The sequence below is a fragment of the Seriola dumerili genome, unplaced genomic scaffold, assembly GCF_002260705.1.
Source record: "Seriola dumerili isolate Sdu_G_001 unplaced genomic scaffold, Sdu_1.0 BDQW01000138.1, whole genome shotgun sequence".
In the NCBI taxonomy this organism is placed as follows: Eukaryota; Metazoa; Chordata; class Actinopteri; order Carangiformes; family Carangidae; genus Seriola; species Seriola dumerili.
Genome location: NW_019174393.1, coordinates 17,795,960 through 17,811,328, shown reverse-complemented (window position 1 = coordinate 17,811,328; position 15,369 = coordinate 17,795,960). Strand labels below are relative to the sequence as shown.

Sequence of the window (15,369 nt, the reverse complement as noted above, 5' to 3'; positions counted from 1 at the left end):
TGACAGCTGGTTTATTAGCCCTGTTGTTTCCATCCCTCACTGTGTGTGCGTGTGTTTGTGAGAGAGAGAGTGTGTGTGTGTTTGCTAAAAAACCTCCTTTCAGACATTAATTCTGACTCTGGCCCTGTGGCACGCCAAACCGGCAACACCCCATTGAATTCGATTATGCACTGAGACGAACACTGAGTCGAATCAGCTCATTGTGAGCTGGAGTTGGAGACTGCTGCAAATCTAAAAGCACGTTTGGGTGCTAAAAGACCCAACAGGAAGTGGACGTCAAGCGACTCTGAATGGGACGTGCAGTTGAATCAGCACTGTGATGTATTTAAAAATGTTCAACTCATCTTCCTCCTCCTCCTCCTCCCTCCTCCCTCCTCCCGCCTTGTCTCTTTCAGGACTCTTTCCAAGAACCTGGTGAAGAGTGCCAAACGGACCATAGGTCGGCAGTATGTGACCAGGAAGAAGTATTCTCCGCCCACCTGGGAGAACAGGAGCAGCTTGCAGTCAGAGCTGGATGAGGATGAAATCTCAGGTGATCACAGTGGAGGATTTAAAAGGACCAGCGGCCATTTTTCACATTGTTGTGTGTCGTTCAAGTCTTTCAACTTTGACACTTTAACTGACTGTTGTGTTCATAAAATGACGGTTCAGCTCTCTTCAGTTTTTACAGCTGACACTTCAACTGTCATCAGGGCTTTTACATATGAAATTTTAACTAGTTTTGCCACTTACATATCAAGTGACATTTCAGCTGCTCTCATCTTTTACTTTGAAATTTCATTTGCTTTCATCTCTCTCTCTTCAGATTAACATGTCAACTCATATTATTCAAATGACAGTTCCTCTCAGGGCTCACACTGCAACTGATGCTTTCAGTCTTATTCTTTTAACTGAGAGTTCATCAGCTGTTCATCAGTGATCACACTCCAAATGACATCTCACCACTTCATTCAATGCAAACACTTCAGACACTTTATTGACACTTTATTGACTTCAATCAGTGTTTACACTTGAGCTGACACACTGACACTTGAGCTTCTCTCAGCACTCCCATTTCACCTGCCATTTCATCAGTATCATTATCAGTATTTGGTTCTGACTGCCACTTTAATTTCAGCTGCTTCAGTGTGAGAACACATACATTGTCTTAAGGATATGTTTGGAAGGTCAGGGAACTTGAAGGAAATGTACACGATTATCTCTCTCCAGAAATGTAGCAAAAAGTAACTCCACCTTTAGACTCAGTAAGTGAAAATACCATTACCATATTAGTTGTGGAGAGGAAATTCCGTTTTTTAAAGGTCCCATGTGTCCATGTGTTGTTTGATTATAAAGCAGGTCTAGGTTCTATATTAATACTGTGAAAGTATCAAAGCCTCAGTCCACAGAGAAATGCACACAGCCTGTATTCAGAAACTGAGCCTTAAAACCAGTCGTCACGACTTCTGTAACTTTGTGATGTCACAACAAAGTAGTCACTGCGCTCAACCACGCCCTAAGCCCCGCCCACTTGGACCTATTATCCAACCTTGCAGGATTTGGTTTCTCTGAGTGTTTACCTGAAATCTGCTATATTTATATTGGATCACTCAGAAAAACAGTCAGCCAATCAGAAGAGAGGCTCAGAGCCTCCTCTCTTCTGATTGGCTCACTGACCTGTTGTTACTAGAACTCCAAAGAGAAGCCTGAGAGAGGAGATGTAAAACTACATTGTGGGTGGTTTTTGGTTCTTAAAACCACAAATATATCTTCTTATGGATCAACACTTCAAATAAAACACAGAAGAAGAGGAAAATGTGAGACTTGAAATGAGGACTGTGCTGTGATCTTTGCTGTATGTCTCCATAGTCTCAGAGGAGGTGGACCAGAGCTCCCTCACCCTCTCCTCCACCATCCGTTCATCTGACAGACAGACCATGAGTAACGTGGTGGAGCGAGCCTGTTGTCGCGACTACCAGCGTCTGGGTCTGGGCACGCTCAGTAACAGCCTGACACGCTCCAAGAACGAGCCCTTCAGGATTTCAACTGTTAACCGCATGTACACCGTCTGCAGGAGGTGAGAGACCACAGGGAGTCACAGATACATGGGGGAGGGAATGTATATGGATTGTATCTCTTCACTGCTGAATACTCTGTGTACGTGTGTGTCACAGCTACCCCGGCCTGCTGATAGTGCCTCAGAGCATCCCGGACACGACCATCCAGAGAATCTGCCGCTGCTACCGACAAAACCGCTTCCCTGTGGTTTGCTGGAGGAATTCAAGAACCAAGGCTGTCCTTCTGCGCTCTGCAGGCCTCCACGCTAAGGGTGTCGTGGGCTTCTTCAAGTCCCCCAACGCCCCCACTGCAGGTAAGAAACAAAAATCTATTTTAGGCCTCAAGCTGATGATTATTATAACTTTGAACCTTTATATGAGCAGAGGATGATGCTGCTACAGTATGTTCTGTTTTTGGGAATGTCCCGATCCATGTCCACTAAATTTGTCACAAGTTCTTTAACACAAGTAGCAGGAAGTACAGTTGTCATGACAACAATGTGATCCTGTGAAGAGATAAGAGCTCAGGGAGTGAACAAGAGCCACAATCTTTTGCAGCGAATACGCCACAAAAATTTACCTGTGACAAAAAGCATTACGGTTACCTGAAACATAAAGGTTCATTCACGTGTTTCCTCTCTCTGCAGTGCCCTCCCAGGCAGACTCCACCAGTCTGGAGCAGGAGAAATACCTGCAGGCCATCATCAGCTCCATGCCTACATACAGTGAGAGCAGCGGCAGGAACACACTCAGTGGCTTCACCTCCACACATATGAGCACCTCCGGTGGGTGGAGTAACACACTGTTCACTTGGTCCGTCACGCCAGAATCCCTGCCCCGAGGGTGCTCCGTCAGTGACATCATAAAACGTGAAACTTTCTTGTGTTCACAGACTCGTCAGATAAGCTGAGGCAGCCCAAGATCGGCGCTCTGATGAAACAGGTGATGGGCACCAAGGAGGATGTTCCTGGAACCTTCAGCAGAGGAGGTGAGAGACTTCAGTGTGGCCACATGCCGCTCCTGTAGCTTCCCTGTCAGCATCACATAGTTCCTCACAGTCCTGCTTTCAAAACAACACGTGAGAATTGTGTTTGAAGTCTGGAATTTGTTTCTGAAACTGGGACTGGACCAGGAGGATGAAATAGTCATCCATCCCCTGTAGCTCATGTTTAAGATCTGCGTGTGTATGAGTGTGTGTGTGTATGTGTGTGTGCGTGCGTGTGTGTGTGCAGATGTGTGCGTGATTGTGTGTATGAGTGTGTGAGTGTGTACAGGTGTGTGTGTGTGTGTTTGTGTGTGTGTGTGTAACCATCTTCCATTGTGTGGCGTTGTTGGTTAACGGGTCATCTCTGTCATTTGACCTCAGCTCTGGGTCAAAGGGCGAAAGTCATCTCCCTCTCTCAGCCCAAAGTGTCTGGCAAGGCCAGGAACCCTCCTAGAGGTACAGTAGGCCCCGCCCCTCCCCCACTCCTTTCCCTCCACTCCTGTCTAACCAATCAGATCTCTTTAACAGTAGCATCAGTGTGTTTGGCGTCGTCCCTGGTAGTGTGCTGTCTCTGCAGACTAATGGTCTGTTGTTCTGCTGTGTGTGCATGCTGCTGCTGCAGCTCTGATGTCTGACGTCTGTTTCCTGTTTGATTCTTTTCTCTGTTGAATGTCAACAACAGTCAGAGTTTCATCATCATGTAGCTGTCACTCAGCTCCATGTAGCAGCCTGGACTGAGTAGTTCAATCATTTCTGCCTGTGTTTACCAGCATGGCTGTTACTAGCTGTGGACGTTCAACACATCCGTGTGTTTTAAAGGATAATTCCAGTTTATTAAGTTGGAAGGATTCTTTAATGGCTGATTAACCTGGAGAAGACTTCCACATGAGGTTTGATTCAGTCATGTCATGACTGAAAAAATAGCAACTTTTTCTCCGTGTGTATGTGTGTGTATTGCAGGTAAATGGGGCAGTATCCGAGGCAGCGGGCGTCTAAGTGCCTACAACCCAGACGTGGGGACGCGTCTGGCTGGAAAAGAGTCTCCGCAGCCCAACGGAGGGCCAAGTGAGGCGCTGTTCCTACGCCAGCAGAAGGCCTACCTCTACATCATCGGAGACAAGGCCCAGCTCAAGGTGATCAAGGATACATAATACACTGCCAGCCGAAAAGGACACACACAGTGTCACCACATGCAGTTACAGAGCAAACACACACACACACAAACAGACACAGGAGAGAGAGAGTGAGCTGCTAGCTGCCGTGAAAATTGGTAAAACGGATCCATCACGTCTCATCCCCAGGTTGGTGCTCATGTGAAAGTGTCGGAGCCTCTGTGTGAGACGCTTCAATCTGTGATTGTGTGTTTTTAAAACTTGCTTTGCGGCTGCAGCTCACTCTCAGAGGACAGTGTAGCTGCTGTGTTTGTGATTTAACAGCACCGTGCTGGACAGGTGACAGGTGTGTTTACAGTGTCTGTGCTCTGAAAGACGTCACAGCAGAAAAAGGAGTGACAATTAGCGCGTTCACCCGGGTGTTGTGTTTACATCACTGCAGATCGGAGCTGGAGCTGATAAATACCTGTGTCTACTGCAGAGTCATTTGACCTGGGTGTGAATGCCGATTAAACCCTTTTCCATAGAGTCAAAAGCCTGATGTTAGCGGATCTTAGTGGGTTTTTTGACCAGTGGAAAAGCGGCTTCATAAAACCTCACATGTAAAGGGCATAAGAATTGAACAGGATTAGGATCAGGATTAATTAATCATTAACTGACTGGTGAAATGACTCTGACTCTGTTGTGCTCAGGGAGGGAAGCAGGACTCGTTCCAGCAGTGGGAGGTGGTTCCCATCGAGGTGTGTGACGTGCGGCAGGTGAAGAACAGCTTTAAGAAGCTGATGAAGGCCTGCGTGCCGAGCTCCCTGACCTCCGACCCCAACATGACTTTCCTTCGATGCCTGGAGGAGTCGGAGTGGATGGCTCTGGTCAGTGCTCACCGGTTTACTGTCGCAGCTCATTTAGTAATACTGGTGGGCTGTTTGTTCTGACTGTTTCTGTGTGTGTGTGTGCGTGTGTGTCCAGCTGCACAGGGTGCTGCAGGTATCTGTCCTGGTGGTGGAACTTCTGAACACAGGCTCGTCGGTCATGGTCAGCCTGGAGGACGGCTGGGACGTCACCACGCAGGTTTGACTGACACCCAGACACTGGACTGCTGCGACCTGTTCTCTGCGTGAGGCCGAGTGTGACGTGCTCTCTGTGTGCAGGTGGTGTCCCTGGTGCAGCTGCTGTCTGATCCCTACTACAGAACCTTCGACGGCTTCCGGCTGCTGGTGGAGAAGGAGTGGCTGTCGTTCGGCCACAGGTTCAGCCACCGCGGAGCTCAGACGCTGGGCAGCCAGAACAGCGGCTTCACCCCCGTCTTCCTGCAGTTCCTGGACTGCGTGCACCAGGTCCAAAAAGATCCCGTTACTTTAACCTGCAGTGTTGTGATACTGGGATTCTTACAGGGAGATCAGAGGGCAACATCTCAAATATCTTTCGTGCTTTAGTGCTACAATGCAAATGATACATTTCTGAACATCTAAGGCCACGACCACACTACTACGTTTTCATTTTAGAACACGGTTTTAAAACTTAAACAATCTCTGTCCAACCTGAAAACACATATCTCATGACCATTCACCTACACTGGACATGAGCAAGTATAAACAGGAAGTAGATTGTCTACTCTGCAGTTGATTAGTTGCACAAAATACTATGAATGAGGAACAGCAGAGACAGTTGTAGCGTTAAAATGCAGAATTTAACTGAACAACAGCTGCTAGCAAAAACAACAAGGTCAGTAACACTTGTAATTCATTATCATGTTTTCACCACTGGTAGTCGAGGCTGATGAGAACCAGTCAGGGAGCGACTGTGGGCGTCCACGTCATCATTTCATTGTTTCAAAGGTCTCAGTTTCTGTCCATCCAGACGACAACACAACCCCAGAGTTTTCAAACTAAAACGCTGCAGCAGCGTTTCCCAAAGTCTCTGGGCTTGAAAACTCCTAAGAATAAATAACAGCAGGTTTATTTAAATTAAGGAATTCTTGTAAATATCAGATGCTCTTTAATTTGCCAGTGTGTGCGCAAGAAGTTTGTGCTCCACAAGATTTCTGAAAAGTGACCAACACACTTCAAACAAAATGTAACAGGAATTCAGTTCTTCTTCCTCTTACCATATATGCTTAAAATGCTCAGTCAGTGTTAGCCTATAAGTCTGACTGTACTTCCTGTTTCGCTAATCAGTGATGTCGTCACACGCAGGATGTATGGTTTCATTTCACTTTAGTGCCCCGGGTTCTGTCTGTGACACTTCTGTCAGTCTTCTGTCAGACGCATCAGACGACAGTGATGCGGTTGCTTCCTCAGCCTCTTCCAGTCAAACAAATGTAAATGAATGAACACTAGAGGAAGAGAATGAGGATGCATCTAACAGAGCTGAAGATAAATGTCAATCACGTGTAGCTGAAGGCACAGAGAGTGAAGTCAGATCAGATCTAAATCTCTTTATTAGACATCAGGTTGAATAAACTATAAAACTATAAATAAACTATGTCTGAGTCTGTGTGGTCTGTCTGTCCCACAGGTTTTAGCGTTTTCATACCAGAAACATAAAAGTGTCGGTGCTGTAGTCCTGACCTGTGTGTCTGCCCCTCCACCCTCAGATCCACCTCCAGTTCCCCATGGAGTTTGAGTTCAGTCAGTACTACCTGAAGTTCTTGGCGTACCACTACGTGTCCAACCGCTTCCGCACCTTCCTGCTCGACTCCGACTACGAGCGCATCGAGCTGGGTAAGAACGTGACAGTTACACCAAGTCGTAGTCATAGTTACAGTTCCTGTTGTTCTGACGAGCTGTGTGTGTGTGTGTGTGTGTGTGTGTGTGTGTGTATGTAGGAGTGCTTTATGAGGAGAAAGGAGAGAGGAAAAGCCCTCAGGTGTGTAAGTCTGTGTGGGACTACATCGACAGACTCAACAAGAAAACACCTGTCTTCTACAACTACATGTTCTCTCCTGAGGATGACGAGGTGAGCCGCCTGCACAGACGCCCAACAGGATCCTGGGATATGTGAAACTTTATCTGTTCAGTCAGGGCAGCGAACTGAGAAACTTTCCGACATGAAATAAGAGACACAGGCTACAGTAGCTGGACAAAGACGAAACTGAATTCGGCATTAAAGCAGTTTGTGTGTTCCAGGTGCTGCGGCCGTACACCTTCATCTCCAACCTGAAGGTGTGGGACTTCTACATGGAGGAGACTCTGTCCGAGGGGGCGTCCTACGACTGGGAGACGAGGGGACGGCAGGAGCGCGTGGCAGAGGAGATGGCGGAGAAACCCGACACCAGCGGGCCCAAGTCGCAGCGGCGCATCGTGTGGCCGTGTTACGACAGCCTGAGCAAGGTGGTTCCCGACGCCATCACCAAGCTGCTGCAGGACCTGCAGAGTCTGGAGGCCGAGCTCGGCCAAACGTCAGAGAAGTGGAAGGATACGTGGGATAAAATCAAGACCGCGCAGAGGACGGAGACCAAACTGGAGAGCAAGGTGAGACGGTGGTTTAATGTTCCTCAGCTGAAAAATCTTTTTTTTTTCTAGAACTACACAGAATTAAAGGAAACTTTCAGTTGAAGTGATGCATTCAGGTGCAATCTGTTGGGACATTTCCCTTATTCCAAACTGAAACTTATCTGATCAGAAGGTAGATTGTAAATGTAACAAAATAGTGCTTCACTGAAGTCTTGATTCTGGAGCATTGACCACCACAAACGGACTGTCAGCTACAGAGAAACACTGTCCTGTATGGTCACAGTTTCCCAGTTGAATTTACCAGTAAAGCCATCAGCTGGGTTTCGAGCTGTAGTCACACTCGTCATGATAATGTGGTTTTGGCGGCTGTGGCTCAGGAGGCAGAGTGGGTCGTCCACTGGTCAGAAGGTCTGTGGTTCAATCCCCAGTTCCTTTCCTTCTGTCCACGTGTCGTGTGTTTGGGCAAGATACTGAACCCTGTGCCTCTGACGGCTGTTCCATCAGTGTGTGAATGTGTGAGTGAATGGGTGAATGTGGCAGCTGTTGTAAAGCACTTTGAGTGGTTGAGAAAGTTTTTTGAAAAGAAGCATCCGTATCAAACGGCTGTGACTTTTTAAGTATCACAGAGCAGAAGCTTCAAGTTTTTACAGAATCAGTTCAGTGACGACTAATGACAGTAGACATGTTTACATTGATACACAGAGAGGAGATCTGCCTGTTGAGGCTGATTATTTGTGCCTCAGACCCCAGCAACTTACACTTTTAAGACTTTAGACTGGCAGTGAATCTGTGACAGGTTGTCGAGTCACATGAAAAGATGTAGATACTGACATCTAATGGTGATACAGTAGAATGCAGCTTAAAAGACACCACACCGGTTTTTATTCACAAATCAGGAAGGTTTTCAGCTCTAGTGACTCTTTCTTAAAGCAAACTGAAGGTAGCCACTGTTTTGTTTTTAATTTTCTTCATTTTTATTAGAGTAAGTAAAGAGTAAGTAAAGTAGAAGTTGTGCATGTGAGTGTGTTGACGTGTAACATGTTACACTGGACAATGTCTGTTTTTGCCGTCGATGTTGAGGTTTAGCGGCATGGTGATGCAGGTAAAAGATCGCAGTGTGTTTTAAAGGTGAGACTGATTCTACCAGCTGCAGATACGTCTGTGTCTGTGGAGCAGATTCCCTCGTGTGTTTTTTTTTTAAAAGACTCTCTGTGGTGACGTTTGGGAAAACTCACTGATCGTCCTCTTGGTCTTCGGCCCGTCTCTCCTTCCTCCGCAGCCGTCGTTCTCCAGCTCCCTGCTGATGTCGTCCAACCTGAGCCACCAGCGGCGTTCTCAGGGCGTCTACCTGCAGGAGAGCGGCGTGGGATCCTCCATCAACCTGGCGCTGGACTGCGAGGCCAGCGCCACCTCCACGCCTGTAGCCGGTCGGCCGAGCACCAGCACCCTCTACAGCCAGTTCCAGAGCACCGAGAGCGAGAACAGGTGCGTACCCGCCTCCACTGATGGTTCCTGGGAGGAGTTGTAGTGTTTTTAAACAACCCACCCTGCTGAAATGTCTTTGTTTTTACCTTTTCCCTTCAGGAGTTTTGAAGGCATCCTGTTCAAGAAAGGGGCATTGTTGAAACCATGGAAACCTCGGTGGTTTGTGCTGGACAAGACCAAACATCAGGTAAGAGGAGGTGAAAATGAACTTTAGCGACCTCGAAGCTGAATTGAGTTTTTATGAATGAGAAGTTTGTGGGTGAACCCTCTGTGGTGTGACTGCTTCGTCTCTAACGATGTGTCCCTGTCCCCAGCTGAGATACTACGAGAGCAGGCAGGATAAGGAGTGTAAAGGCGTGATCGAGCTGGCTGACGTGGAGTCCGTCACTCCGGGAACTCCCGCCATGGGAGCGCCGAAAAACATCGAGGAGAAAGCCTTCTTTGATGTGAGTCACTCTGAGCCGCGCTCTGTCACTGTGTTCACATCATGTCAGCAGAGGGAGAGTGACTTCACACAGTGATCTCCATGAGTACACTTTAAGTCACAACAGATGAATGGGAGTGAAGCTAAATTAGCTCTTTCATTGTGTTTGTAGCGACTCATTAACAAGCAGAACCTGATACAAACGGTATATTTTCATTTTGCTGCTGCTCCTGGTTGACCACGAGGTGTTTCCAGATACAAAATCTCTCCAGCGTGTTCTGGGTTTCCAGTGAACAAGACCCTCAGATACTTACTGTCAACTCCTTCACCTGGGGCAGCAGCTCACTCCCGGCTCAGGAGGAGCAAAACACCGTTTTCCAGTAGAGAACCACGGCTGTTTCACATTCTCATGCAGGCCACACGCCTGCCATACTTTTACATATATATAACTGCATATAAGAGATGCTTGCAACACATACACTCACTCTGACCAGCTGATTGTCTCTGAAGTGCTACTTTTTTCTCAGGGTGACAATAGGACGCTCTGACAACATAGAAAGAACTGTGTGTGAGATTTATTCCTTTTAACAGAGAGTGCCCAAATTACAATAACAGGACACCTGGATACTAAATGTTTGTGTGTGTGTCAACATCAGTTCACACGAGGCCTAGATTTGACTGAAAGTTGCCATTTAGTTTGGCGGTTGTCTGTCAGTATGAGGCGTAAAGAGGTGACCGTGTAAGTGAAGAAGATAACGATGTTAAACGTGATGATGTCTGTTCACAGTGTCTGTGTCAGTGTATGTGTGTGTGTGTGTGTGTGTGTGACCGTGGCTGACCCCTCTCTTCTCGTCTCTTCAGCTCAAGACGACCAAACGAGTGTATTACTTCTGTGCCCAGGACAGCCTGAACGCACAGCTGTGGATGGACAGTGTTCAGAGCTGCTTGTCAGATGCCTAGAGTGGAGGCTGGACTCTTTAAAGGAGCGATGCAACCAGGAACGACTGAGCGGCGCCTGATGGACATCTCTGCCAGCCAATCCCAGCGGAGTGGGGAGGGGAAGGGGCCTTTCACCACTTACAGCTCTGTTCTGTTCGCTAGTGTTGAACTAATAACCTGCGTCACGTTTCAGTGTTTTTGTTATAAAAAAAAAAAACGAAAAAGAAAAAAAAAAAAAAAACAAAGTTGTCCCTGAAGAACCACTCGCTGTCGTCTCACCACATAGCTACAGCCTCTCACCTCCCTGACAGTCTGACCACTATGTGCGCTGGATGTCTGTATGCACAGAAACAATGCATATTAAAGCACGTTGTTGCATTTCTTGTGAGGCGTCTTGCAGCTTGGACCAGCATGAAGATCTTTCCAGAACCCTCCACCTTTGAACCACGACCTGTTCTCCTTCCTACTAACCACGGTCGCCCTTTAAAACACTCCGGGGAGGAATGAGAGAGGAGCAGCCCGTAACCCCAGCAACACACACGACTCGAGAGACGGCTCCGGAGGAGAATCTAAAAGACTGACTGATGGGTTGACGGACCAAAAAAAAAACAACCCTGAGGAGCTAACAGTCCTCAGAGGTCTCTGCTCTCTTTGCCTCTCACTGCCTGATGTAGCCCGTTCGCAGTGTATTCAGAAGAAGTCTCAGAGAAGTGGACTGTGACGCTGCAACTGCATGAGGAGGGAGGGGGGACTCCTCAGCGGCTCATGAAGGATTTCCTTTTCTTTTTTTTTTTTCTTTTTTCTTTTTTTTTTTTTCTTTTCTAAAATCTCAAATTTATACCGGAAAGCGATCAATGCTCATCAACGATGATGGCGACAACGACGACGACGATGATGATGATGATGATGATGATGATGACGATATACTGTGAAAGCCATGAATCAGTCGTAGAGATCAAAGCAGGAGGAGCCAGTGGGAGATTAGAATCTGTCAGGTATTGAGTGTGTCGGTGAACTTTCACTGAGAGTGTTTACAAAGTAGATAAAACTTCCCTCACTAAGCTCAACTCGGCTCTGACCCCCCCCCCCCAACCCCCCCACCCCCCACTCCCGCACCCCCCACGTGTTTTTAATCAACCACTGTTAACATTCAGATTTTTAAGGGATGCTGAAGGAGAAAGGACGGATTTATTTTGTTGTGATGATCTGGAAGGAAGGAAGGGAATTAAAGAGGAACAGAATGATATTATGGGATGCTTCAGAGAGACTAGTTTTTAAAGATGGACACTGTGTCGTTCTGACAGGATGTTTGTTAAAGGAAAATTGCAGCATTTTTCAACCCGAGTCTCTCTCATTATTGTGTCCATGTGACTCTGGGACATACTGAATTTACACTCTCCACCTCCGTTGTTGGAAGCGTAAACAACAAAGTGATACATATCAGTGAAAGCAGAGCGAGACAGCAGCAGCTTTCATATACATTTAGATTCAAATTAAACCCTTTCAATAATGACAGTAAACGCATAGATTAGCCTCCTGGATTAGCTTTTATGGCTAACTGCAAGCTTGGTAAACATGTATCAGCTGGTTTAATAAACTAGCTGTTTGATTAGCTAGCTGACTAGCATCTGCAAAGATCAACTCCTATTGCTTATCATTTCATGTGTAGCAAGATTCTACGTCATCAGAGGGAAATGGACGCAAGGCTTTGTATGTTTTCTTGACTTAGAAAACAAACCTGTAGTTTGCTACTTCTTCTCCAGCATGTACACACACTGAATCAGCAGCCATAGCCTACATGTAAACAAACAGACACATGTAAACAAACAGACACATGTAAACAAACAGACACATGTAAACAAACAGACACGTGTAAACAAACAGACACGTGTAAACCGGCAAACGAGCAGGCAGCTAGTTTGGTTTGCTGTGTGGTTGCACTAGAAGAAATCACTATGCAGTTAGCGACAATAGCTAATCCAGGCGGCTAATTTCAGTGTTTACTCTTGTTTGCTTCAGGAGGTTTGCCCTGGATACGTAATCACATATCACTGTCCCGGAAAAAACATGGTTCATGCATTTCTTCAAATGGAAGCAGCGGGTGCAACGTTAATATGAGCCACAGTTAAAATGAACAGTTATGAGAATAAGAGCTAAATTGAAAAATACCATAATTTCCTGTTAATGATGCTGGAACAGGTGAAGTCAGGTTCCATCACAGTCACGTGTCCTCAGTGTCCAGATACGAGTCTGAAGCTGTTCACACTGAACCTGTTTCAGAGTCGTGTCGACAGCAGTGTCTCACTTTAGCGCCTGTCACCTTCAGTGCTGAAACCTGTACATAGACCAGTTTATATCTGTTAGAGTTGTAGAGAAACAGTACGTTTAGCTGGAAGGTTTCAAACATCGTTTTTTGTTTTGTTTTTTTTTTATGGTTTGTCAGTATGCCCCCACCGCCCCCCCCCCACATACACACACACACACACACACACACACACACACACCTCCCAACCTCCACCCCACCTCTATTCACCCTCCTCCTCCAGAAACAGAAACCACTCAAGACCCACACTTGTTAACACAACCCCTGCTATGTAAAATATGGTTCTACTGCTGTCTTGTTGAACATAAAATTTGAAATTGTAGATTTTTTTTGTCTAATAACTCCTTTGTATATACTACTCCAGATTTGTATGTAACGTTTATGGTAGTAATTTATTTAACTTGTCTCCTCCGTAAGAAAGTTCCACCACTTTATTTTTAAATTAGGAATTCAATGTGCCATTTGTTTATTTCTGTATTAATGTGACTAATGGGATTTGTTTTGTTTTTTTTCTTTTTGTTTTTGAAGAAAATGTACAAGTAAAGAGACATTGTATTTTTTTTTCTTTTTTTTCTTTTTTTTCTTTGTAAACACGGTTGTCCTTACTCAACACCAACCGTTAATGCAAGAGTGGAAATGGTGTGTTAGTGGAAGAGTAAAAGCCTCTGGGGTGGTTTTTAAAGGCTGGTTGGATTTTACTGTGTTGGTTTCTGGACGTAGATTACAGTCAAATAAATCTGAACGGTCAAATGTCTTACTGGTGCTGGGTTCTGCTGACTGGCCTGCTGTTAGCTTAACAGACTCCTTTTGGGCTAATTAGTCCGTGACGAGATGGGACACTGTAATAAGTAAGGCTGCCTAAATGAAGTGTTTAACAGGTGAAGTCAAAAGTAGTTCAATATTTGGTTGTTAACACTTTATAAATCATAAATAAACAATTACAAACAAGTTAAAACACTGTTTTCATACAGTGATGCAGGCTCACTATTTGGCAAGATCGAGTTAATGCTTACTACTCAGTAATCTTACTAACGAGTTACTACCATTTATAACTGGTAAAAAGAGCCTTATAGTAAAATGTAAAACACATCATTTATTAATCACTTACAATAAGACTCCTTTTACTAGTAGTATGAGTAGTAAGCATTAACTTGATCTTGCCAAATAGTGAGCCTGCATCACTGTATGAAACTGTTATAACTTGAATTGTTTGTTTATGATTTACAAAGTGTTAACAGAATTAATAACCTCATTATAAACCATTTATAAATCCTTAATAAGGGTAGTCTTATTGTAAAGTGGTACCAAGATATTACTCAAAGATGCTAAAATTTTGGTAACATGAGTCAACATGGTTTTATAAAAAAAAAACAAAAAAACATTTAATACCAGGTAAACCAGTGATGTCACGGTGTACTGACACACCCAGGAGTACACTTCTACATCACTGTAGAAATGTCAAAATCAGAGCTGCAACTAATAATTACCTTATCAATTTATTAATTTGTTCAGTGTGTGAAATGTCAGAGTTCAAAGTGATGTCTTCAAATGTTCAAATTTAAGAAACGAGAACTGGAAAATTTGTAGCATTTTTTGCTTGAAAGGGATTGAAACGATTTTAATCAATTAGCAAAAGATCATCAAGGTTCTGGTTAAGTTGCTCTTTAAGTTCAGTGTAAATTAACAATATGCTGCTAAAACTAATTGATCCACATTTTAGCTGCTTGTTCTAATGCAAGAGCGGAAAGACATCATTTTGAGTGGTTATTGTTCCTAATCAATTGTATTGATGAGCATGACAACAATGTTAAAACAAGGTCTATAGTTGAAGTATCTGTGTGGCATCCTGTCGTGTATTAACTACTCAGCATCCATCATCAGTTTGCTGGAGACGTCCACAACATTATGATTCTAACTCGGTTTGACCTTGTGCACCTTAAAATAATCTTCCCCCCGAGCAGCAGATGGACCAAAGTGACAGCAGCCAGAACTCGCCTGAGTGAAGATGGTGTTTCCTTTGCGTTTTGACTGTAGTCCACATCCAGTCAGACCCAGCTCATCTTTTCACTCTAGTTTACTCATCTCTCTGTGGTAATTCTACAACAGTCAACGGCTAAATTAACCACAGCAATATGACATAATCCTTTTTATTTATTTGCTTTTTTTAAATTAGAAATGACATTCTGAGCCGGGTTATGTTGTCAATCATGTCAATATAGTTTTTAGAATCCAAATAAAAACTGTGGGTTTAAATGTTCATCTGTGACGTCTGTTTATTGTTGACTAATTTCATCAGGTTTCACACAACACAACACGTTTCTATTTTTCTATTTGTTCATAACATATCAGTTATAGTGGAGTGATATATATTGTGATGGTTCCTCCTGTCCCTGTGATGGAGCTACAGGGTTCACACACATGAATCAGCTGGTTTTAAAGGATCAAAGCACTGTTTGTGCCATAACTTAGAACTATAATGATAATCAACTATATAATAAAGCAATAGGCTTATCACACTAGAGGGAGTGATGTACTGAATAGCAGCACGGCTGTGATTCGAGCATGATATTGCTTTTATACAACAGTTCTACAAGTTCTACAAAACTCCTGCTG

General features: G+C 44.8%; 1 protein-coding gene across 1 annotated transcript in view; it reads left to right on the top strand.

Annotated features, from left to right (window-relative positions):
• sbf1 (SET binding factor 1) overlaps window positions 1-11,186 on the top strand; it is a 73,689-nt gene extending 62,503 nt beyond the window's left edge. The window contains exons 25-41 of the mRNA XM_022749307.1: window positions 396-532; window positions 1,849-2,056; window positions 2,154-2,350; window positions 2,684-2,821; window positions 2,929-3,024; window positions 3,403-3,477; window positions 3,982-4,154; window positions 4,826-5,002; window positions 5,100-5,201; window positions 5,282-5,467; window positions 6,727-6,853; window positions 6,958-7,088; window positions 7,259-7,603; window positions 8,865-9,070; window positions 9,170-9,257; window positions 9,385-9,516; window positions 10,356-11,186. Coding sequence (XP_022605028.1) covers window positions 396-532; window positions 1,849-2,056; window positions 2,154-2,350; window positions 2,684-2,821; window positions 2,929-3,024; window positions 3,403-3,477; window positions 3,982-4,154; window positions 4,826-5,002; window positions 5,100-5,201; window positions 5,282-5,467; window positions 6,727-6,853; window positions 6,958-7,088; window positions 7,259-7,603; window positions 8,865-9,070; window positions 9,170-9,257; window positions 9,385-9,516; window positions 10,356-10,454 — 2,617 coding nt within the window. The 3' untranslated portion in view covers window positions 10,455-11,186. The remainder of the gene's footprint in view (window positions 1-395; window positions 533-1,848; window positions 2,057-2,153; window positions 2,351-2,683; window positions 2,822-2,928; window positions 3,025-3,402; window positions 3,478-3,981; window positions 4,155-4,825; window positions 5,003-5,099; window positions 5,202-5,281; window positions 5,468-6,726; window positions 6,854-6,957; window positions 7,089-7,258; window positions 7,604-8,864; window positions 9,071-9,169; window positions 9,258-9,384; window positions 9,517-10,355) is intronic.
• The last annotated feature ends 4,183 nt before the right edge of the window (window positions 11,187-15,369 follow it).